Source organism: Plecotus auritus (assembly GCF_963455305.1).
Source record: "Plecotus auritus genome assembly, chromosome: 6".
Lineage (NCBI taxonomy): Eukaryota > Metazoa > Chordata > Mammalia > Chiroptera > Vespertilionidae > Plecotus > Plecotus auritus.
In genome coordinates, this window is record NC_137773.1 from 41349423 (window position 1) to 41375324 (window position 25902).

At 42.9% G+C, this 25902-nt stretch overlaps 1 protein-coding gene across 1 annotated transcript; it reads right to left on the bottom strand.

Annotated features, from left to right (window-relative positions):
• Window positions 1-2333: 2333 nt before the first annotated feature.
• Window positions 2334-11631, bottom strand: IL21 (interleukin 21; the record flags this gene model as incomplete). Its single annotated transcript, XM_080673433.1, has 6 exons — window positions 2334-2357; window positions 2445-2522; window positions 4803-4952; window positions 9289-9324; window positions 9433-9620; window positions 11589-11631. The coding sequence occupies 6 exons, from the start codon at window positions 11629-11631 to the stop codon at window positions 2334-2336; spliced, it is 519 nt and encodes a 172-aa protein (XP_080529559.1).
• Window positions 11632-25902: the final 14271 nt, after the last annotated feature.

Below are 25902 nucleotides of genomic sequence, written 5' to 3' on the forward strand. Positions count from 1 at the left end.
GCAATGCTTTTCTTTCTTCCTCTTTTAATTTTTTAAAAACATTTTTCTTGTTTCCCCAGTGAATGTTGCTACAAATCCTATTGAAATAACATTGATCAACTGAACATCAGATTCAATAGAAAGTTTGACTCAAAAGTATGGTCAAATACTGTATTCCTCTAAGAGTATTCAGATTTTAGGGACTCAGACATATAAAGCTCTAAAAATATAGGCAGAATAGACCTTAGACATTAAGTCCAACAGCCTTATTCTATAGATGGGAAATAGAAATCCAAAAAATTTAAGCAAGTGACATAGCCAGCAAGAGTTTAGGCCTCCTGTGTCACCATTGTAGGTGAACAGTAATGCTATGGATCAGCCGCAGTGGCTTTAGAGGGCTGGCTAAGTCTGGAACACAGAGCAGGCAGGGCTCACTTCTTCGTCCTCTTTATTCCGATGCATTGCTGTTACTTGGGATATTGTGAGGATCCTGTCCAAGTCTCTGAACTCAGGTTCGTGAAGGCTCTTGGCCAACAGCCCACTAAATTATTTTTACTTTGAAGGTAAAAATCTCTGGTCAAAAGGACTAGAACAGAGACTTATTAACAGTAAACACACCAAAATAAATACATTATTTTAAATATAAAATCACAGTGTCAAAGAAGTAAAAAACTAGAAAGCCAGAAACAAGAAAAAAGATCCCTCTTCCCAGGTCAACTTTGAGCCCGCTTTCCAGTTTCACCCCACCTAGCACCGGCCTGGCACTGTTTCACACCAAGGCAGGCGTTAGATGTACAGCCTCGTCCTTCTGCACATATCTACAGGATTCCTTTGCAATAACATCTTCATGTTTTAAAACAGAGTACTCGTTTTTGATGGTCAAACATTTCATGGTGACCTGATGATATAAATGGTTCCTAACACACTTTTAGAACTATAAAAGTACGTGTTTCTAAGGCACTTTTAAGTAGATAACGTTTTTTCTTAGAGCATAAAGCATTTCCCATACAACATCTCCTTGTGTACTCACAGCCATTTTAACAACAAGGTTCTCAAATAGCTTATAACGTCCCAGTGAAGATTTATTTTTCTAGAGTTTCTAACCTCTGACCTAAATGAACTGCTGGAACAGAAATGGCACTTGGAGCGGGTCACCTGTTTTTGCTACATGGTTGGAGGACTGATACGTTTATGCCCAGGTCTGCATTCTGTATGGACAGGAGTCCCAGGCTCTTGATTTGTAGGCTGACTTTGATTTTCTGCAAGTGACAATTTGCCTGATGGAAAGCATGCAGACACAAATTGTCTGTCATTTTTAAAAGAAGAAATATAAAAAAGAAAGGAAGGAAGGAAGGAAGGAAGGAAGGAAGGAAGGAAGGAAGGAAGGAAGAAAGAAAGAAAGAAAGAAAGAAAGAAAGAAAGAAAGAAAGAAAGAAAGAAAGAAAGAAAGAAAGAGGCATTTAAAGTTATTAGCTCACTACAGTCATTGTCATGATTTCAGGGGAGAGCTAGCCACAGGATTTTAAAAATTCTATCTAGTTCCAGAAGCCCATCTGAAGGATGTCCCTCTGTAGATTTTAATTGCCATTTTCATAAGCTCAGTGTTAGCTTATAAAGGGACTCAAGCTGGGAAGGTACAATTACACCCACTTAAAGAAAAAAAGATTGAGTCTATTTCATAAATATATTCATATCTATCGTATTTAAATATTTGATAAATCCCAATGAGGAAGTAAGACTTTTGTGTAGGCATCTGGTAAAGATATCCTTCTGGTACATAAATAAATTATATATTATATGTTAGACATTCTGAGATAAAAAGTAAACTTTTGAGCTATACATTTTTAGACACTCATTTTTCATTTCATTAAATTACTAGAGAATTCAGTTTTGCATTTTGACCCTATACTTCTTACATTTTTAGCTTGAATTACAGTGTATCACTTTTAACTTATGATTATCAGAGACCTCATTCTTGTGGTAATCAAGATCAAAGTTAATACAAGATAAATATATTCCCAAACTATATTTTCGGTTAAGAATTTTAGCTTCTCCCCAACCAAGAAATGTGATAGTTGGGCAGGTAAGTAAAAATTTTAGAATCCAAATCCATAACATAGGAAATCAATAGGCAGTTTTTTCAAGTTGGGCAAACATAGACCAGGTGGATTAAACTGAAGTATTGCATAGCAACATGGGGGAAATAATCCGGACTTTAAACAGAGTTTACCCTCTTCACTAATATATCGTATTCCTCCATTGGGAATACCCAGAAGTGAGTGTCCCTGCTGTGTTAGAGTACGGCACATAGTGTCAGCTGCAGCGAGGCCCAGGAACCTTCCACTCCACGTGCTCTAGGAGAGGTGCTGATGGATCATCTGTGGAGACAGTGCACCATGAGTACCCACACAGGACGCCATCCGGGTACAATTGAGGTAGGAAATCTAACATAATTTAAGTGGTACCTTTTGGATGAGTGATTTTAGTCTTTCTAGGTATTCTTTGGGTGGTTTTTTCTCGTAAGAATCACATGAAGGGCACATCTAGAAATCAATGAAAAAGTAATATTCTTCTTTGAAACTTTTTTCCCATTGAATAAAACATTCATTTAAAATTTGTTTTTTTCCAATTAGAGTCATAAATCATGTTCACTGAAATATTGGGAAATGCATAAAATTGTTCAGAAAATAATAATGGGGAAAATCACTTACTGTAATCCCACCCTCAGAGATAACCACAGCCATGTTTTGATACATACCCTTCCAGTGATTTTTTTTCTTTGCATTTCTATACACTGATGGGTAATTTGCTTTTTATATATTTAAGATAACATGAGCATTTCTTCTGTGTTAAATATCCTTCAATGTTGCCCTAGCTGGTTTGGCTTAGTGCATAGAGCTTCGACCTGCGGACTGAAGGGTCCCGGGTTTGATTCCGGTCAAGGTCACATGCCAGGGTTGCGGGCTTGATCCCCAGTAGGGAGTGTGCAGGAGGCAGCCAATAGGTGATTCTCTCTCATCATTGATGTTTCTATCTCTCTCTGCCTTCCTCTCTGAAATCAATAAAAATATATTAAAAAATATTCTTTAATGTTCAAATATGGTACACAATGGTAGCTTTGTATTCCAACATAGGATTGAACTATTGCCTAAAACACATAGATTGCTTCTAACATTTTCTATTTTATACAGTGCTTCAAAGAACATCTCTGAATAGTTTTTCATATATATCTTTATATATTTTATTTGATAAACTTCTAGAAGTAGAATTACTAAATTAAAGGGATGAAAAATTTTAAGGCTTTTGCCCTAACTGGTTTGGCTCAGTGGATAGAGCATCGGCCTGTGGACTGAAAGGTCCCAGGTTGGATTCCGGTCAAGGGCATGTACCTTGGTTGCGGGCACATCCCCAGTAGGAGGTGTGCAGGAGGCGGCTAATCGATGTTTCTCTCTCATCGATGTTTCTGACTCTCTGTCCCTCTCTCTTTCTCTCTGTAAAAATCAATAAAATATATTTTTACAAAAAAAAAGAAATGAAAAAATTTAAGACTTTTAATGTACATTGTAAAAAGTTTTATTTCTATTCACATAGAGCATTTTTACCATTATTGGGTTAAAAGTTTTTATTGGAAAAAAATAGGATTTCCTTGCTTTAATTCCCACTTATTTGATTACAGGGAGAGTGAAGAATTTTTCATATGGGTATTATTCGCTTATATTTCTTTTTTGAAAATATTTCTTGGTTTACCTTATTTGGGTAAAGTACATTGATAGCCCACACACCATGCCAGTACCTGGTATTTAGCACCTATAATGCCAGCCTGATACTGTAGTGAGAGCACTGGACTGACAGGAGGAAATATAAGTTCTGGTTCTCATTCTGGCCCTTGCTGTTTGTAGGGGAAACACCACTTAGGCTCTTTGTTGTCCCTTTCCCATCTATCAAATGAGGGTGCTTAACTGGATACTTCTAAGCTCAGTGCCAGCACTACCATTTCATGCATCTTTGATACTGGATTTCAAGGACATGCTCAGTTCCTTTCTTTCTGAGGATACTTTGAGGGGGATACTTTTCACATTGCGATCTAGCCAAGCAACCACAGTAAATAAAAATCATTTTGACAATGTAACTAAGATTTCATTTGAATCACATGTGAAATTCCTTGAAGGAGAGAAAACTGGTAAAAAAAAAAAATGGGGGAGTAATGTATCTTAGGTGTTTACCTACTGAATTTGGTTAATGCTTATATCACTCATGAGAGGATCAGCATTGCTCATGAGTTGGCAAAAGAAGGGCCATACATGAGGGTCTCAGGGCCCCTCAAACTGGGGACTATTGGAAATCTCCAGCCACATAATGGGGCCCACCTGTTGAAATGAGTATGAACTCTGTTACTGCACAGGACAGTCATATTCTTTAAGAGAGGAAGGCCAAGTCTGATTTATCCTGATCTCTGTCAGGCTGTCGTTTTCCTTATAGGAAAGCTAGGATGTGGCTCCTGTCAATTAGAATGCAAGTTAAATGAGAGGAAAGTATTTTTTACTCCTAAGTCACAACCAAATTCTTTGCCCAGTGAATCCCTCACCATGGGAAGTTGTATTATGTACTCCAGGGGCCAGGGACTGTCAGCGAGTTCCGTTTGGGTTTCTGGGCACTTTCAAGCCTCTGGACTTATGAGGGGTGACTTCATGTCTCAAAACAACACTGTATATAAAGTGCAAGTTGCAGAAAGACACTGAGGCTCTGGCTAAGGAGTAAGCGAGTGTGTGTGTGTGTTATAAGTCATCAGGACAGATAAAATGGAAAACAAAGGTCAGTCTTACTAGTCTCTGTTTCTGTTTTCTCTCTGCATTTGTGGGAGGCAGTTTCCTCATCAGCCGTTTAGTTAATATGTTGATCTCGTTGTCTCCTGTATTTGCTGACTTTAGTTGGACCTTCTGAAAACATGAAAAAGCCGATCGCTCACAGTGTCTCTGAAAGGGAAACAATTTGTGGATATGTTAACGAAAGTTATTCAGAGAGTAAGCATGTCCTTCCCAGTCCCCCTTTTTACTTGTAAGACAGTGTCTTAGGTCACATCCATTTCAGAGGCAAGTGAGGAATGACTTCATGTCCCACCTCACCTGGGGCTGAGGAGCCGAAGGAAGCCCACTTTCCCCAGTTCTTCCCAACACCTGAGGTCTGAGTGGTGGGCGTGAGCTTCAGTTTTGTAAGGGAATTTTCTAAGTTATGAGGCTCTAAAAGTCACACTGACCTGTGGCAGCATGCTGTGAGTTATGCTGTGGTCTGATTAAGAATCTTTTCATTTGTATTCTGTTTGCCTCTATGATTTACATAGAACGTCTAATAGCAGCATCCGATGTTGCCCAACACCTGGCATAGAGCCTTGTTGCTAGTGAGTGCCCAGGAAATACTCATGGAGTCAACAAATGAAGTAACGGGGTTAAAGCCAAGCCCCTCCTTTGGGGAAAGGACGTGGGCACCTGCTTCTGGTGGCAGATTCAGTACCCTCGCCATAGATCACGCTTGGCTTTCCTAAATCACTACTCACACTCCCACGTCGGGTAGGGAAGGTTTCTGCCTGAATTGCCCAGCCAATGAGAGGGAAGAGGGTTTCTCAGGCAGTAAGAGGATAAGTCAAAGTCTCAGAGAACAAAGAAGTGGTGGACAGAATGAAGAATGAAATGTGTCTCTTGATTTAGCCCAACAACTAGTTACCAACGAATAAGTCAGAGTCTTAGAAATCGCACTGACAATGAAGCCTATTGGAAGAACAAAGTTTATACTGACCTGTAAAAAACATTTTAATGCTGATCTAAGAACTTGTATCCAAGTTTCTTTTCTCTTTCAGGCAGTGTGTATATATGACGCCACCCTCCTCCCCCAAGCTGCCCCGTCTTCACTTCACCCATGGGTGTGGAAGCACTGCCATACAACCAGAAACCCCCACCTCTGGGTCCCTACAGCACACCTGAGTCTCAATGGACAGTCAGCTGAAAATAGCGCCTGGCCTGCTTTGCATTTTCCAACCCCTCGGCGTACCCGGTTATGAATGTGTTGATTAATAACATGCACTTGGAGACACAACCCCACCGGCTCGCTTTGCATACAGACCCACAATCTGAGAACCGGCTTATCTGGTTTCCTTCTATCAGAGCCGCTTGCCTCTCATGAGGGCAAGGTAGTGTCCTTCCCATGTTTGCCAAAATGCTTATTTAATAGAAACTATTTATAAATGTTAATTATAGCACTTTTTTTTCCTTGAAAACCACATTCTCTTGTTTGTTGAAGTTTTTTCTTTTCTCTTCTTTTTGACCACAACCGGCTTAACTTACTGGAAAAAATAATATTCATATTTAAAGAGGTAAATTTTCCAGCTGAAACTGAAAACGCTAACTGCTTCATCTGTGCTGATCTGAGAAACCAGCATTTCTCACAGAGGCCCATTTTGCTGAGTTAACATTTACATGTGTGTTGAAAGGAGATCAGATTCCAAAGAAGTAGAAGGGCCCCACCAAACAAGCCCCCCTGAGCCACCATTGCCAGGAGTGGTCCGGACCAGTGATGGCGGCTTTGACAGCCTGGACAGCCACTCTTGCCGATGGGGCCGGGCCCCCCTTCCTGTGTCGACAGACTACAGGGTTTGCCTCTGTGCTTGCTGCAAGTAGCAGAGCTGTCCCTGGCCATCATGGCCAGGACCAGGAACTGCTGAATTTGACTCCAGATGCACAGCTAAGGCAGCCTTGGAGGAAAAGAGGTGGAGGAGCTGCAAAAAGGGTGTGCTCACTGCTAAGAAGGGGCGTGGACAGGGGAATCTTGTCCAGGTAGTGCAGGAGCCCTGCTGCTCACTTCAGGGGTTTCCTGGATGATCCCAAGTTCATGTGTGGCACCACCCCCTGGGAGCAGGTGCTTGGATGTCCCATGCTGTGCCTTGGTGCAGCTAAGTGTGGCTCCCCTCATTCTTTAATACATGAAAACACATGGATCCAGTTGTCCTACATGTGTTTTGCAGAACAGAGGGAGCAGTGGGTCAGACGCCAGAGTCACGAACCACTCCTGTCCTCAGCCCAGAGCAGTCCAGCAAATGCTGCTTTTGCCAGGAGGTGTACAGGGCTTAGTCCTTTTACAGTTGAATATTTGAAAATATTTGCCCTCTGACAGCTTATTTTTAACCTCCTTACTTTTTTTTTTTTTTTTTTTAAAGAAAGCCCTGACCATTCACACTGGGAAGTCTTACTAATTGGACAAAATAACCTTTGTCCCACACACAAACTAGGTTTAAGTCAGGGTTTCTCAGCGGCACTACTGGCACCCTGGGCTGCATAAGTCTTTGTTGTCAGGGCTGTGCGCTCTAGAATATTTAGCAGCGTCCTGGCCTCTATCTACTTGATGCCAATAGAAACCCCTCACACACACACAACTGTGAAAGCCAAACATTTCTCCAGACATTGACAGATGTTCTGGGGAGAAGGGGGGCGGTGACCACCAGTTCAGAACCACCAGTAGGATTAGAAAGAAGAAGGAAGATTCCTGGCCAGACCAATTAGAGATCTTAGATAATGAGTATATAGCAATATTTATCTGCAAAATATAGATGGATTTCTTTTCATTAAACTTTTTGATCTTTCTAAGTCTCATAGAGCCTGCTTTGATGCTAGCTCTGAAAAACTTGAGGTAGCACTACAGTGCCTTGTGCTCTCTTCTTCCTTCCTGAGTCTGCTGTCAGCATAGCTTACCGACCTGTTATACCATCACTCACTGGAATCACAGCCAGGGCTGCTTGATCAGATCACCAGATGCATGCAGGGTCACCAAGACCAAACCCTCACTTTATGATGTAAGAGAAAAAGCACTTCTCTTTAACAAAGTTTATGAAGAAAGTACCCACTCAAGCCATAAAGTAGGATATCTTTCTTATTTTGCAAGATATAGTCTGTAGCTTGAAAATTCCAGAAAGAATTCTAACCACAGCAGTTCAACAAAGGGCGTGAGATGCTGAAAAATGTTCTGTTTTGATAATTAGGACATTGATTAAGACATGTTCTTACTTATTGGAAAAGTCTTTCCAATAAACTGAATGTGCTACTTTCATTTTAGATGCTGCTTATTAGAAAAGGGCCTAGTGAATGAGAGTAGTTACGTTCAGAGCTAGAGAGTGAATTTTAGAGAAAAGCAATAGTTGTGACTCATTCACTTTCTAAACTTTTACACAGAGTCATTTACCATAATTGTTCTCTTTGCACTGTATCTTCTTAAGTCTCCCCCTCTGTAGTGTCCTAATTACTGGTAACACTTTTACAGTTATTCTGATTTATGCAGTGAAAGGTCTGTGACAATGAAAACATTTCCCCAATTGCATTTATATCCTCAGGGTATCAAACCTGAAGACTGAGTAAGGACTAGTGAGGAAGTGGTGCACTTGAACAATAGGCCTCTTCTTCCCTGGACCTAATGGATTTAGATGGCTTAAGAGAATGGGATGAGTTGCTGAAAATGGTCCTTTCAAAAGACCTCGCTGAAGGCCAAAGGAGAGGAGACCCTTGGAGGCCAGGTATATGGGAAGTCTATTCTACAGCACAGCCTGCCTTTCCACACTCCTGAGTTCTGTAATCTGCTCTTCTTTCTTTTTCTTTTTTTCTTCCTTTCTTTTTTTCTTCCTTTCTCTCTTCCTTCCTTCCACCTTTCCTTTCCTTTCCTTTCCTTTTTCTTTCTTTCTTTCTTTCTTTCTTTCTTTCTTTCTTTCTTTCTTTCTTTCTTTCTTTCTTCTTTTTTTCTTCCTTTCTCTCTTCCTTCCTTCCACCTTTCCTTTCCTTTCCTTTTTCTTTCTTTCTTTCTTTCTTTCTTTCTTTCTTTCTTTCTTTCTTTCTTTCTTTCATGTTATTAAGAAGTGAATTCTGCTTCTTATGGTGTGTATTTGTATTTCTTAGACAGGTTTACAAAAGGGCTCAAGAACTTTCATGCACAAGGTCTCTTACAATGTAATTCATGAGTCATTGTTAAGAAACTGATCATAGCATAGACTTATTTTCTAGTTTTGTTATTCCATCTCACCAGTACTACTTAGATGTACTCTTAGAGATATTTGGAGAGAAAAATATATTTTATAAGATATATAGCATTTTATTGTTTGGCTTTTTGGTAAATTAATGAATAGTTGACCAAAATAGAAAACACTATTTTATCAATTATTAAACCTTCAGATTCATTGAAATTAACTATATTCCTAAAAAATCATGCTAGTGCCTTTCTTAATTGGATTTAAAAACTTCTATCAAACATAACTTCACCAATAAATTCAACTGGTCTTACCTTTACATCTTCTGGAGCTGGCAGAAATTCAGGGTCCTAGAGCAAAAGAAAATGAGTTCTGAGTTATTTTGTTAAGTCAAAAAGCTTCTTTTATAGTAACTGAAGAATATGATTTAAATTTTGTTGTGACAAGTGCAGCCTTACCAAGTCATTCACATAATTCTTCAGCTGATCCACAGTATCAATAAGTTGACGCAGTCTGATCAAGAGGCGATCTTGCCCTTGGTGGCTGGATCTACGGGCCACCACCCCTGAGAAGATGACCATCAGGCAGAAGACTACCCACTGCATGTTGCCAGGACTGGGTCTCAGAAGCGCCAGGAGGGCAAGACCTGGGTCTCACTTTTCACCTCCGTTTGACTGTGAACAGGTTGTCAGTGGAGCTGCGTATTTATTCATCCTTCAGGGAGAGCTAACGCCCTCCCATCGCAACCTGGAAATCTTTGTAAAGTGGATGAATGTGAGTAACCCTTTTTCTTTTCCACTGGCTAGGTGTGTGTGTGCATGTGCGAACACGTGGGGGCAGGGATGGACGGACTCCACGAATGTGCTCCATCTGCACCTCAGACAGGAAAAGAGAGATGGGTGAATTCCAACTTTCAGCATGAGTCGAAAAGTGTGCATGGTAAACAGTAGGTGCTACCAAACATGAAAGGAGTAAATAAAAACACTTTGATCTCTCTCTCTGCCTCCCCTGGCTTCTTACCTGGTCTCTCTACAGTCATAAGGGCACTTCAGTAATGACTAAGGTGGCTGCCTGTGGAAAGCAGGACTTTTTCTTAGGGTAATAACTATGCCTCTTGACTGAAATCACACAGTATTCCATCATAAAGGTAGGAGGAGAGCTACCTTTAGGAAATTTTAAATATCAGGGGTATTTTCCAAATTAGCAAGAATACTTCAGGTTTTTTATCAGGTTAAAGGGTTTAAAGTAGAATTTGCTTCCAACTTTTCTCCAAAGCATCTTCAAATAGTATTCATCTCGGCTTCTAGCATTTTACTTAATCTGATTTATACATGGAATAAATGATTTTAAGGGACTATACAGAAATTCAATCAAGATTTCACTCTAATTTTATTTTTAAAAACAGTCTCTCATGTTCATCTATTCTGTATAATCCTTCAGGTCAATGAATGAAAGTGCTAGTACTCCTGTCCCAACCAAGATTTGTTTTTACAAAAAGCAAAATTTAAAAATACCCCCAAATGATTCTTTTTTCTCTTTGTGTGGTGCTACTTTTTTCTGTTAGATGTTGTTTCCTCTGGCGTGAACAGTGCACGTCTAACCATGACCAGCTAGCGGCGAATGAAAGACTCAGAGTCCAGGAGTGGTTTGGTCAGGCTGCTGTCACTGCTGCTCCTGTCCCTGCTACTCTTTGCACTGGAGGAGGTTAAGCAGAATATTATCACCAAAGTAGGCCAGTCAGTTAGGTCTTACACACAAAACTGTTGACTCCAGACTTTATTTATTCCTCTATCTCATTTCATGCTCACAGCCATACTTTGTTCTAGAATGCTATGCAGCCGAGATAAATTGGAGTTTGGACTTGGCTTACTTTTATCACAGGCTGTCTATTCAGGAGTGTTTGGGTTTGGTCATACAGAGTAGATAAGACTTCATACTGTATGAACAAGAAGGCCTCCTCGTAACCATTACGTTCTATGGGGGAGGGTTTTATGTAAACCTCTGAAATGCGTAGGGACCAGGGATTACCGCTGGCACCGCCACGTTGCCTTCATCATCTCCGCACATGCTTCCCTTATCTGGCAAAGAGATGTGTGTCTTCTTGAAGACCTAACCACAGTGGTTAGGAGCTCACCTTCTAAGTCAAAGTGCTAGAGTTCAAGTCCCGACCCTGACAGTTAATAGCACATATGACCCTGGGTATGTTCTTGCAAAAAAAAGATAAGTGTAGAATCTAATCATAGGGTGGTGGTGAGGCCTAAATGGACATTCCAAGTTCAAGGACTAAAGTACAGCCCGTGACCAGGTCCCAGGAGATCTGTGTGCTGGTCAGGGATGAGGGTTAGAGGATAATTGGCAGAAGCCTAGATAGGCAGGCCAGGACAGGTTGTTATTCAGGCAGAGCACACGGGTGTGGCTGTACTGCTTGGAAAAGGTTTCCACTGACTAGAGAGAGAGATACTCCTCCCCACCCTGCAGTGCCTCAGCACCGCCCGAGACACCCAGCCTGACCCTCTCACTTCCCAACATGTTGGGATTGCCAGGATCCTACACAATCCAGATCTTTCCAAGAATCAGACACGCTGTCTTAAGTGGCCTGTCAGTGGTTGAGTACCTGGAATATCATCACCGATGTAATGGCACTTAAAGGCGTCCATGTCCTAATTCCTGGACCTCTGACTCTTGTTACCTTCATGGTCACAGGTGTGATTAAATTGCAGATCCTGCGATGGGAGAGTACCCTGGGTTGTCCAGGTGGCCCAGTGTGATCAGAAGAGGAATGCAGGAAGATCAGCATCTGAGGAGGTGTGACGACGGCAGAAGGCAGAGTGATGTGTCTGGAAGGCAGGGAACAGGGCAGCCGCCGCCCGGAAGCTGGGGAGATGAGCTCTCCCCCAGAAGAGTCCCTGCACCGGGAGTCAGTCTTGCCAACACCTCGCTGTGAGCCCCAGAAATACTCACTTGGACTTCTGGCCTCCAGAACTATCAAAGAGTAAATTTGTGTTGTTTTAAATCACCGGTTTTGTGGTAATTTGTTACAGGCAATAGGAACGTAGTCCCCCTAGGTATGAACTTTTTACTCTTGGAAAAGGGTGGGAGAGAGCAGGGGGGATAAGGAGGATGTCTCCCTAGAGCTCAGCAGGCTTCGCTCGGGACTGGCGGTATGCTTCAGAATGATGGAGCCCAGCTTGCATTTTGCTTGAATTTATCACTGTGTTGAGATGGACCTTCGAGTGGAAAGAAGGGGGCTCGGGTTTATCTGAGTCGTATGTTCTCCACTTACTAATATTAACCTTATTGTTACATTCACAGCATCATCTCATTGGGGTCTTATTCACTTTTTACTTTTTAAATCAGAATAATTTTTATTATCTAGATTCAGTCAGTTCTGCATAATGCTTATATTGAAGATGAGAATTTACTTCAACATGATCATGACCGGGGAAATGTTTGGGTACAACAAGAATTTTGGGTTTGCTTCTGCTTAGTTTCTCTTGCAAGAAACTCGAGGTAAATGCAGAACCCGCATCCGGCTGACCCAGCCTGAGGGTGCACCAAAACCCACATGCCTCAAACACCCACCGGCCTCCCCTGTCACCGCATGTGTGATGAGCCACAGTGGTCCCCATCTGGTAGCACACGCTTCCCCCGGGGACCCTCACGTGCCATTTTCCAGTAGCTCACAAGCTGCAACCCTTCCAACACTCAGTTTCCTGAGCTAACTTCAGGTCTTGTTCTAGATAAAGGGCCATATTTATTGTAGTACTTATGTGTTGTTTAATCATTGCTGTACAAAATAGCTGTCTTTCTTCTTTTTAGTAGGTTCCTATCATCTCTTCCCCCCCCGCCCCCGCACCCACAGACAGCATCCTTTTTATGTGTGTTTGAGTGAGGGGCCTCAGTCCCATTTCCCCCATAAGCTCTGTGGTCATTATTGTGCAGTTTTGTGCAGTGCAGTGATTGTTAGAAAAGTATGTCTCATGAGAGCAGAAGCCACTGATTTTTGTCTGGAAGTGTTCACAGCGACCTGCTACATCCTAGGATAAAGGATTTATTCTTAAGGATGGAGACAAAGGGGTTGATGGAGGAAGGGAGAGGGAATAAAAAAAAAACTATTTCTTTCCTATTTTTACACCCGAGCTCAGATATTTCCAACCCCTGTGCTCCGTGCTTCCTCAGCATGCGCACCTCTGTGCAAAGCCAGCAGCCCAGGCCGTTACAAGAGCCCCCGAGGGGCAGCTGCCTGACGGAAGCACACTGCTCATGCTCAGCTTCCGTGTTACTTGGGCATCTTGGAGCCTGGTGGTGGGTCAGCTGTCTGCATTCTTTCCTGGATTAGAATGCAGGTCATCACCATGAAAGCAGGACATTTTAGTCACCTGCAGCATGGACATATTTCAAGCATTTTCTCTAATGGACTGTGCTGTAGACCAGCAGGAAGGGGCCAGGGGACTGGAGGGCAGCCTGGAGAGCAGGGAGAGGAGCTGACGTCCGAACATGAATGCTGCTACTTTGCAGTTTTTCATGGGGAGAGCTGGGCCAGGTCTGAAACTGCTGGATACTAACTGTGCCCAACTCCCTTTCCCTGACTTAATGGCTCTTCCGGGGACCCCTGCGTGTCATATACTTTATGTCTATTCTCACTCACTTTGGACCTCATGGGTAGAGATAGGTGCTCTGCATGGAAAACTCTAGGAAGAGAGGCCTCCAGTGTCTAGAGTGATATTAAGTTATTATAATATGTACCCCTCCTGGATACCAAAGGTATTCAGACAGGTGGCTTGTCTGTAGGCAACTGTGACACTCACCAGTGAGGCTAGAGATTAGATGTCCTTTATTCCATGACCAGCAGGCACAGGGGATGGAGGAAAAGAACGGGAAGATCCATAGTGTTCCACCAGGTTCCCCTGACCCCTTCCCCCGAGAGGGGACAGGTTCCACCCACCTCCCCCAGCCTCCTGTCCAGGATTAACCACCAAAGAAATTCTATTCCCTCTGGACAGGCCCGCCCCTGGGCAATGGGTGGATGTAAACATCTTCAATCTTGCCCTGCAGCCCCTAGCCCTCAGGCGTGAAAATAAGTGCAGCGCTAGCCTTTGCTGTGTCCGCTTCCTGAGTGTCCGCTGAGTTCCTCGCCCATAGCAGCCTCTGCGTTCTCCCAGGGCGGCAGCGTGACCACAGGGAGTCCGCCGGCCGGATGCGCCCCTCGTTCTGGACACTTGCTTCTGTTTCCAGGAATGAGGATCATTTGGAAAATTAATACTTTTCATTTTTATATTTATAAAAGTTATACACATGTGTCATAAAACAAGGAATTCAAAGAACATATTGCATAAAGTAAAAATAAAAAGTATTCCCTTTTCCTCCCTAATTTTCACTCCCTGGGGACACTCTTGAGAGTTTACTTTGTATTATTCTAGACTCTTTTCCTATGTACATAGGGCCATATAGAGGAATATATGTAGATAGAGATGGAAGGAAATAGAATTATATAAGGAGATAAAGATGTATACAAAAAGCCATATTAGAGGTAATAGACATAGAAAAATGTGGGGTTTCTTTTACATAAAAATTAATCTTACGGTACATATTCTACAACTCTTCTTTTTCACTCAACAATATGTCCGGGACAGCGGTTCACACAGTAGTCAGACATGGGGCTGTTGCATTTAAATAGCTGGATTAATATCCCAGTGTAAGGCTGTCCTACTGACCAACATTTAGTCTCTTTCGCTTCTTATCTCCTACAAACACTGCTGCCATGAGCATCCCAAACATCTATACTTTAAGCACACGGGAAATATATTCCTTTTAGATACACAGCCCCTGCTTCATTTCCTAAGTGGAAGATCATATCCTTTTGAACATTTGATAGAAGCTGCCAAACTGTCTTCCAGCATCCCTACCAGTTTGTACTCCTGGCAACAGAGTTATCTTTGACCATCTATATTGGTTTTGTTTCCAATTTACTTGTAAGGGTTCGTATTCTATTAACGATACGTTAAACACATTGAAATTATTTTCTCTGTGGTATCTTTTATCATACAGAGATTTTATGTTTTTATGTTATTGTGTCTGAGAATCTTGTTTTATAGCATGAACTCCTGTTTAATATAAAAAAGTTTCACCTTCCATAATAATAAATGATAGAAATCAATTTTAGCATTCCTCTTACTTGAGGAATTCTTTTTTTAAAAATATATTTTTATTGATTTCAGAGGGGAAGGGAGAGGGAGAGAGAGATAGAAACATCGATAATGAGAGAATAGTTGATTGGCTGCCTCCTGCACGTCCCCTACTGGGGATTAAGCCCACAACCCAGGCATGTGCCCTTGACCAGAATCGAACACGGGTCCCTTTAGTTCACAGGCCAACACTTTATCTACTGAGCCAAACCAACTAAGGCTTACTTGAGGAATTCTAATGCCAAGGGTAACTATGAATTCAGGAAAGCTTTTAAATGAATTTGCATTTAATTCATCACAAGATTAGTTACATACTTTTTGAAAGATGATTACACATGTATGGTTGAGTGTGATTTAATCAGTTTATAGACAATGGTCCTTGCAGCGATGGATTTGGGGCTCCCGAACACCATTGTTTTAGAACAAAGTTGGATATGACATAGAATTACTATATACGTATAAAAAATCGTACACCATACCCGGCAACAGGGGATTGCAGAATCCTGAAATGGCACCTGAGCCATCAATCATCAATTGCATTCACTAACATTTTAGTGCTGTTTTATTTTACTTGAATTCTTTTAATATGAATTCTCCATGTACAATGCTAGTGGCAGCTCCATAGAAGCGAGAGCAGCCGATTAGCAAAGGGAAGCAGGAGAACACAGACTGAGATGTGCTCACTGGGCTCCAAGGCTGCTCTGAAACCAGTCGCCCCTGAGAGACACTCCTGCTGCTGACAAAGAGGATGGGGTCTCTGCTTCTGAGAAAAGACCTGGACCAATCAAAGAGGTAATAATATTAATAATTATTAGGCCAGACACTTCTAGAGATAAGTGCTCTATAGACAGCATCTCATTTAAAGCAACAATGTGGCCCTAACCGGTTTGGCTCAGTGGATAGAGCATCGGCCTGTGGACTCAAGGGTCCCAGGTTCGATTCCGGTCAAGGGCTTGTACCTTGGTTGCGGGCACATACCCAGTAGGGAGTGTGCAGGAGGCAGTTGATCGATGTTTCTCTCTCATCAATGTTTCTAACTCTCTATCCCTCTCCCCTCCTCTCTGTAAAAAATCAATAAAATATATTTAAAATAAATAAAGCAACAATGTGAAAAATAGAACTATGATTCTCTGTTCACACAGATGAGGAAACCAAAGCACAAAAAAGTCAAATGACACATCGATGTGACTGGGGGAACTGCCTGCAGAACCAGACCACCCCTCTCTGGAGCCAGGGCCACTGTCCTAACAGCATGGCCTGTGTCGTTTGTGAAACCCCACAAAGTGGCGAGAACACAATGGTGATGTTTCTGCATACAGATTTGGGGTAAGGTAAGGAGTCCTTTTGCAAAATGATTCCTGGTGGTATCCAGAATGTAAATGTATGTGTTGTCTTGGTTAATTAAGTAATCAGCTTCCAATCTGGGTTGGAATACCTAATTACCTTTTATTTATGTTACCCAGTGACAACCTGGTCCAGTGTGAGAGCTGACAACAATTTTCTGGCATTTTATATCTATGAAAGAAGTGAATAAACTCCTGCTATCATTTGGATCTTGGATGTGAGTTAAGTGCTGTTGAGTTGGCACTGACTCCTGATGGCCCTGTGATTGTATGATGTCCACAGTGTCCTGCTCTCAGCAGCCCTGCTCAGCTCCTGTAGACTCATGCCCATGGCTTCTTTTACTAAGTTAATCCTTCTCATATTTGGTCTTCCTCTTTACCTGCTGCCTTCTATTTTCCCCAGCATTATTGTCTTTTCCAGAGAACCCTGCCTTCTCATGAGATGCCTGGAGTAGGACAGCTTCAGTTTTGTTATTTTTGCCTCCAGTGATGTTTCAGGCTTAATTTGCTCTAGGACCCACTTGTTCAACTTTCTAGCAGTCCAGGGTCTCCTTTTAGAAAAACATTATGTTTCTTGAATATCATAGGCAAAATCTATCAGGAAATCAGTTGTCTTGACAATTTAATGGCCCAAGTATGATTAAGTCATTTACGTTTATTTAATCAATTATTATATGTTTGCCATATTTTCCAAGCCTTCTCGTGGTGATGAGAACATCAGACCACTCATCTCCTGCTCCCGTCAGCTCCCAGGACTCTAGCATGGACACAGGGGAAATCAGGAAGGCCTGCTTATACAGATGTCAACTAAAGTCCTCCTGACATTAAAAGATGGATGGCACACTGTCTTGGGAAGTTCTGCTATCAGTGTGCATAAGCTGGAAGTGCTAGTGTTGTCACAGGGATAGGGACTCTGGCCCTGGACTTGATTCCACTCAGCTCTCACAACCCCTGCCCTCATCGTTGCTGCTGGGCTCAGATGAGCCATTTTCAGTGGGGTTGGTGTTCAGGGCAACATTTAGAGTGGAGACCTTGGAAATGTAAGGAGCAAGGTGGCCGAAGGTCAACAGTAATCATCAAGAGCAGTGACCCCAGCAGAGTCCACAGCCCAGGTGCAAAGCAGCCTAGGGAGAACTGTAATAAAGGCAATATCTGCTTAGTATCTGGTGAGAAGACAATTTAGAAACAGCCTATGTTTACTTTCCGAATCTCTAAGGAGCTGTTTTCCCTTAGAAGGAGCTCTCCTACCTGTGGTCATTGTTCTGGGTTCAAAGCTCTCTGAGTGGCCACTGTCACGGCCCCCCTGGAAGCCTCCACACAGTCAGCTCCTCCAAACCTGGCCTCTCGCTCACATAGTGAGCAGGTTCCACCAGGAAACATGCTGGACAGTTTTGTGTGGGATACTGAGTAGAGCATTTCTATTTTCATTCATTTCCCGCATCTGCTAGGTTTTCTATGGATAATCCAGGTACAGGTTGTTTGGAAAGCGTATGTGTCCCATACACTTGTAACTGACATGCAGTAACAGTTCATTAAATTGAACTTGTCATTCCGTGGAAGCATCCTGAGGGAGAGCTCAAGGAGGGTGTCATTGGTGAAATGCTACAAGTAAGGTGACATTTCAACATGGTGCCATTTTGACAAGGTTAGAGTAATTGACTGACAGACACCTGTAAGAGTTTTGGGAGACTCATTATCTTAAATGTGACAACAAAGTGACATTGTTGCCCTTAAAAGGCTCCTTGGAGGGGCTTCCCTGTAGGTGAAGGGGCGGGAGCTGGTAGAGCTTTGTTCCCCACCCCACCCCCAACCCTTTTTTTCAATTAGAGAAAATCCTCTTAGCTGTTTCTCACATTGGGTCCTGCAGAAGATTTGGGTTGAAAGAAAGGTTAACCTGCTAGAAAAGCAAAGTTTAAAGTGACTGATGGGGCCCCTGCTTACAGTGGCTGCCTGTCGTGACCAGGTCCTGCCTCTGATAGGGACGCCACACCGGGCCCATGGGGCTGGCAAGCCCACTCCTGCACGGTGGCGCAGGCTGCTGACGGATATTGACAGGTCACATTTTGTGGGCACATTCTTCGTGCCAGGTGTTACCCTGAGTTCTTTATCTTTTAGTTATTACTGTATTTAATCTGTTCTTGGGCAGCATTTTTATATGTTGACATCTCTGAAACCAGGCTGCCTCATATACTCAATGGCAACTTAGATTCAAACAAGTACAGTAAGCCACCGAATCCTCACGTTTGTCAGGGAGCTACTGTTGTCATCCACTTTAGAGATGAGGACACTGAGGCACAGAGAGTTTAAGAAACTAGTCCCAGGTGGCACTTACGCGTGGCAATGTGCTGACCACCACTAGGACACCAAGGCTGCTATTGAGGAGGTGACCAGGGTGCATTCTGCCTGCACTGAGGACAAGTGACTTGATATGGGACCTGTGAGGATGTGAAATCATGTGTAACTTGTTGGGGAAAAGAAGCCTAAGATGGACATTCCTGTCCATTTTCTACCAACTCTGCCTTCTCTGACCATCATTCAGAAAATTCATCCATCTGTTCATGAAAAAGACGACAGTGTTTCTGCCTAGAAAGGATATAACTTAGGGGAGTCCCTGAAAACTGGCCTGGCTCATAGCAGAGGCCCAAAAATGTTAGTTTCCTGACTTTTTCGGGGTTAAAAAAAAGCTCTCGTGGGATCAGACTTTAAAAGTGTCATGATGGTGGCTCCCACCTCTGAGGTCAAACTTATTTGCTCAGTAGAAGCCTAAGCACTGAGGAATATTGTGGAGAGAGCTTTGACAATTCCAGTTGATTTATAAATAGATATTTGAATGTAAAACAACTTTCCTGACTCCTCAAGAAGTAGCCCAGCCCGTGTAGCTCAATGGTTGAGTGTTGACCTATGAACCAGGAGGTCACAGTTTGATTCCCAGTCAGGGCACATGCCCTGGTTTTGGACTAGGCCCCTGGTATGGGGCATGCAAGACGCAGCCGATCGATGACTCTCTCTCTCATTATTGATGTTTCTCTCTCTCCCTCTCTCTTCCTCTCTGAATTCAATAATATATATATATAAAAGAAGTAGGAAAGTGTTTAGGCAAAGGAGGACCATCTGTGCCCATTACTATAAGCACCTGGTAAGCCTTGTGTGAAGAAGATGAGCAGAGTGAGCAGCAATGACACCCTGCGGAATGGCTTGACTGTCAGATGCATGAATAAGAGCCAGACCAGCAGGGGAGTCGACACACTTCCGCTCTATGTGTGCAGGGGGTGGGGAAAATACATGCTTTCCCTGTCAGGGAGAACAAATGGGCAAATGACGTGCACCTAGCATACGTCATCTAAGAGGTCTGTGGCTTAGGAACATGCTGAGTAAACCTGCTACTTGAGAATTTACATCACCTTGATAGCGGACTTCCCCAAAAGTGGAATTCGGAGCAACCTCACATCCCTACCTGGGGAGAGCAGAGATTTCCTTTTCCCCTCTCTGGCAGCCCGCTTCACGAGGGGGACACAAAGCAGAACTCATTCCCTCCACCCACATTTTCCTTTACATAACAACAAGAAAAGGTTTTTCCTACAGCTTAGTCACTGGTGGATTAAACAGCATTCTGAAAATTAGGAGGCAAGGTGACTAAATTGCTTTCAAGGAATTTTTTGCTTTATCTCGAAGTTAAGGATTCTTGAAGGTGTTATTCAGCGTACCATGAAAATGCACCCATCTGAAAGGCAACATGGCTTGCAATTGCCAACAATAAACAGGAAGCATTGCATCACCGAAAACCATGCATCAGCCTGTGTGTACCTGCTGTTTCTCCAGAGGCTGTCAGGTCACTGCCAATGGAGACACGAGGCAACCCTTTTTACACGTGTGCCTGAGAAATGAAAGTGTGCTGGCCTTTATGTGCGAAAACGACACTGAATGTGATCAGACAGATGTGCATCTGAGGTTTGGTTTTCAGTTGCACTGAGTTTGCTCTCTATCATTTCTGTAGTACATTTGCTGCTGGTGACCATGACTTTGTGATGATTAGCAAGAGTCAAAAATGTAGACTTGGCTCATGAAATGGTTTTGTCTTTGAGATCTCATTGGTAATTACACCCATGAGCATGCACTTAGCTGCATATGAATGAAGCTTCGGTGGACATCATCTGGACTTTGAGTTTGGGGAGGTGTTGGTAAAACACTCACTAGTGCAGGACACAAGTGAGATACGGAAGGCATGCAATATAGTTACCTTTGAACTCATCTATCTGAGAAACTGAACAGGTGGGATTGTTATGGAACAGTAATAACATCAGCCATTTAACATGCTGGTGGAATTCCTCTATGCTTTCATGACTGTCCTGCTCATGGCTTTCTTCCCCGGGCCCAGCCCAATGCCTAGTACAGAAAGGCACTTAATAGATATTTGTCACCTGAATACATGAATGATTGATTGATTAAATGAGTGAACGACTTCATTAACTGATTGTTGGCATGTACTAGAGATATAATTGGATATAGCCTGAAACCAATCACCAACTCAACCCTGATTTTTGCAAATAGGAGGGGATTTAGTGAGCACCAAAATGGGAAGAGACCACCTACAGTCTATTAACCTGAGCATCATGAAAACAGATAACTCAGGTTCTAGAAAACAGACGGTGACTCCTCTACATCTACATCCACTCCAAAAAGGCGGCAGGTGTAGCCTAAATAAGACAAACTGTTTCCGTTTGTGAATTAAAAGCATGTGTTAATTAACAAAGAAGCGGTCACTTGAGCAGAAAGCTAGGCAAATGTCTGAGCAGTTAAAAAAGAAATTTCCTACAGAAAAGCAATTCTTTTGATGATCGCTTTAAAAAATAATTTATGTAGTTTCTTTTTCAGTAGCCAGGCTTGATCTGTGATCTGCATGGTGCAGCAGTATTAGCCTTTGGTAACAGCCGGAATGGTAAGGAAATGACTCAGCACAGTTGTGAGGCCAGGTTATTGGAGACAGAGAGAAGACTGGCCTCCATGAGCACCTGGTTCAGACGCTGCCATCAGCAGAGGTGCGGGCCAGGTCTGGAGGATGTGAGGCTAGGGAAAGCATTGGCTTGCCCGGTTTCTGATGAGGCATTAAAATTTGTAACGCACAGCTGGCTTGGCAAGGACCAGTAGTTTCTTTTGATGTAAAAGAGATGAGTTAGTTGCTTGGGAATAAATAGCACTAAACTTTCTTTGAGCTTGAATTTCATGAAAGTCTCACATAAATAAGGTGATGGTCTCAGTAAAGCAGAGTATGTATTATATTTTTAAAACGTGTGCAAAATTAGATATCAACCATTTCTCATGAATGATTTGGTGCCACGGACTGGACTCCAGTTACGAATTTGCATGTCCTATGTGCTTGAGTCCCTGTGTGCCTGTGCACAGTGAGGGTGTCTTTGTTCATTTAAAAGCCATTCATTCAAGTATTTATCAGTTAGTCATCTGTTCTCCTCTATTTTTTTCATCCGTGAAAAATATGGGCTGGTCTTCAGCTGGGTTTTATTGGGCAAGTGTTTTAGCAGGGCCTTCCTAGCACATTTGTATTTTTGTGTAATTGGAAATAACATAGCTCCCTTCTGAGCAGAAGAATTATTTTCAAAGATGCCTCTTCCTCTGAGGGGAGGAAACCCTATGCCAGGGACAAGGATGATGAGGGGAGAGAATTCTAGAGTTCAGCCCTTCCCCAGGTGTGCCTACCTGTGGAGGTTAGTCTCAGATGAAGCCTCACCAATCAGTTTGGGTTTTGTTCATCTTGTAGCGATTTGGACCAAGAAATGGGGAGAGTTCCTTCAATCCATGTGAGCCAAAGAATCTCTATACCAAAGTATCTGGTCTCAATTGTCCATCTGCCAAATGAGGGGCTGAGACTAGATTCCTTTATGTCCCCCTAAAAAATATGTATTTTATTTACGTAGTAGATAGGTCACAAATATGGGCTTTGGAGTCAGACTGCTTGAGTTTGAATCCTGGCTCTATGAATTAAGAGCAATTTGACCTTGGGAGAAACTCTCTGAGCCTCAGTTTTTTATTTGTAAAGTGGAGATGATAGTACCTAGTTCATAGAGTAAATAAGAGAGTGAAGCCGAAACCGGTTTGGCTCAGTGGATAGAGCGTCGGCCTGAGGACTGAAGGGTCCTGGGTTCGATTCCGGTCAAGGGCATGTACCTTGGTTGCGGGCACATCCCCAGTTGGAGGTGTGCAGGAGGCAGCTGATCGATGTTTCTCTCTCATCGATGTTTCTAGCTCTCTATCCCTCTCCCTTCCTCTCTGTAAAATATCAATAAAATATATATATATATATATATATATATATATATATATATATATATACATATATATATATATATAAATAAAAAAAAAAAAAAAAAAAGAGAGTGAAATGAGGTAAGGCATGTAAAGCACTTAGCAATGTGTCCGGAGTAAGTGCTCAATAATCACGAGCCATGATGATGATGTCATCGTCTATTCAGGGGTTGGCAAACTTTTTGACTCGAGGGCCACAATGGTTTCTTAAACTGGACTGGAGGGCCGGAACAAAAGCATGGATGGAGTGTTTGTGTGAACTAATATAAATTCAAAGTAAAGGAGCGGAGGGGAGAGCAAGAGAACCAGATAGAACAGCCGGATCCGGCCCGCGGGCCGTAGTTTGCCCAAGGCTGGTCTATGTGATTGCAAATCTCTGGAAAACCAAGACAGCCAATCCCTGCCTTCTCCCTAAGAGAGTTCTAGCATCAGCCATCTCACTAGCAATCAATAGTTTATCCACATTTGCCACTCAGCCAATTACAACACCCTCTGGGTCACTTATCTAAAGTAAATAAGGGCATGCAGTTTATAAGCTCTAACAAAGCTACTGCCCCTATTCCTCATACTACTTAATGATCTACAGACATTTTTCTCTCTCTTTAGGGTAGAAGAGCCAAGTGGCGGGCAGTTTTGTCTAAATCAAATGATTGGTGTCTGTTGACACCTACCTCAACATACTCCCAAAAGTAGTCTGTGGAGTCTTAAGAAATAATCTCTCAAGCAGATGAATTATGGAAGCACCTAAAATGCAATACAGTGTATCAGTTAGCTAGTGCTGTGTAACCAACAACCCCCAAAGCAATCTCCACTTATTATTTCTCACTAGAGGCCTGATGCACGAAGATTCGTGCAAGAATGGGCCTTCCTTCCCCTGGCTGCTGGCACGGCCTTCGCTCTGGCTGGAGCCACCTTTCTGCCTTTGCTCAGGCCCAGAGCCACCTTTCCACCTTCCCACACTGCCCAGAGGCCTGGAGCTGCTGGGGCGGTGCAGAATGCCTGCGTCATTGCCATGGCGATGACGCAAGCGTCCCACCCCCGGCTGCTCGGTGCCTGTGTATGCAAATTAACCCGCCATCTTTGTTGGGTTAATTTGCATATTCACTCCTGATTGGCTGATGGGCGTCACAAATGTACGGTCGATTTGTATCTTTCTCTTTTATTACTGTAGATGTGTCTATGGGATGGCTTAATAGCTCTGGTGATCTGGGATAGGCTTAACTGATCTTGGCCAGGCTTGTCCATATGTCTGTGATCAACTAAGTTCCCCTTACTATGACTCCTCACATCCCTCCAGCCTAGCCCACTTCTGATGGTGCTAGCAGGGGTCTAAGAGAGAAACTGGAAACAGCAGGTTTCCAGGTCTAGTTTGTGTCAAGTTTACTACTATCTCATTAGCTAAAGCAAGTTACGTGGCCAACCCCTGAATCAGCATGGAAGGGTGCCAGGAGAAGAGATGGTTAGAGAGAGGTGTGCAAAATTGGGGCTATCGCTGCAATCTACCACACATAGTACATATTATTTAACAGATTTCTAGCTCATAAACCCATCTAGTACTGAGCTTTATTGTTTTAATATTCAGTCATATATATAATTTGTTATTTCAGAAATCAGTTGGTAGAGTCCTCCTAAGGTGGATAAAAAATTAAAAGCTAGGATGAATTTATCTCTACTAGAGAAGACTGGAGCATGTTGCTAAGTCAGATAGTGTGGAAGACTGAGTCCGCCCCCCCGCCCCCCAGCCGCCGCAACACACACACTTTGTAACTATCATCTATCCTGGCTGCAGAGAACTGACTCAGAGAGGGCACAGGGCACCCATGAAAAAGCTGACCCCACCTGGTTTGCGAAATCTGTTAGTAGAACCTGCAAGCCCTCCACCATGTAAGTCGTCTATTAGAATTTTCATTTGGACCTTAGCATTGGAATCCATAAAAATAATCTCAAAATTGGCAAATACACTTTCTAATTTAGTTTATGTCTCTAAACCTGCCTCAGCAATGTGATGGCTCACACCCTGAAACAACCCTCCGCATATTGGAAGTCACTATGTGGTTTAATATTTTCCTATAGGACCTAGTTTCCAGCAATACCATCATTTGGTTCCCTGGTTTTCTCTAGATCTTGCAGCTCTTTGCCACATCTGCTCTTAAATGTGGTGACAGCTGCCCCGGGTATGGTCAGCTGGGATGGTTCCCAGGCCCTACAACTTATCCACCCCCCCCCCACCCCGCACACACACACACACAAACACATGCACACATTGTAATGACAGGTGGCTAGGAAATGACTCAGGAGGTGGAGTGTGGAGGAACCAGAGGGGGCTTTCAGTACAAGTGTGGGAAGAAAGAACTTGAGGGTTTCATATATGAGTGCTCATCCTTCGCACCATGACGGACAGTAGCAAAGACCTGCCCTTCCCACAGCCGTTCCAGGATGCATGTGTCTAATTAAGACACATCTTCCAAATTCATCCTCAATGTTCACTGTAACAAGAGATGGCCTGTAAACTAAAAGTCAGCACAAATGTGGTTAACTCTCCCCTGTCTCGCTGCTCCAACTATGGTCACCAAAATCTATTATATCTCTACTAAAGGCAACCCCCCAACTCCAGCTTGTATAAGTCCTTCTCTGATTGTGTGTGTTTCTCTCTGACCAGTATTCCCGTGTGCACTGTATCCAACCTGGACTTCTGCAACTCCCAGTCTTTCTTTCACCTCCAATGCTCTTCAGCCTACTCTATTTCTAATTTCTAAAAGTTTCATGTAAGTAGTAAGGGATTATGAACAAAAATTATCTAAAACGAAATATGACTGGAAAACATTAAACCAGGCTCCTTTATTGAAGGACTTTTCTGTTTAATGTGCCATCACATCTGTGACTTTCCAGCATTGAACGTGTGACCACACGGACTCTTCCTCAGGGAGCATCCATAGAACAAGCCCTACAGGGTCCTCTCTGGGAATGCTGGGAAGATATGTCCCCAGCACAGATGTGGAGCATCCCTCCCAAGGGACGCAGCTAGCCAGAACAACCCTCCCCCCAGGTTCTCCACCCAGGTGCCAGGTCCCAAGGGGCTCAC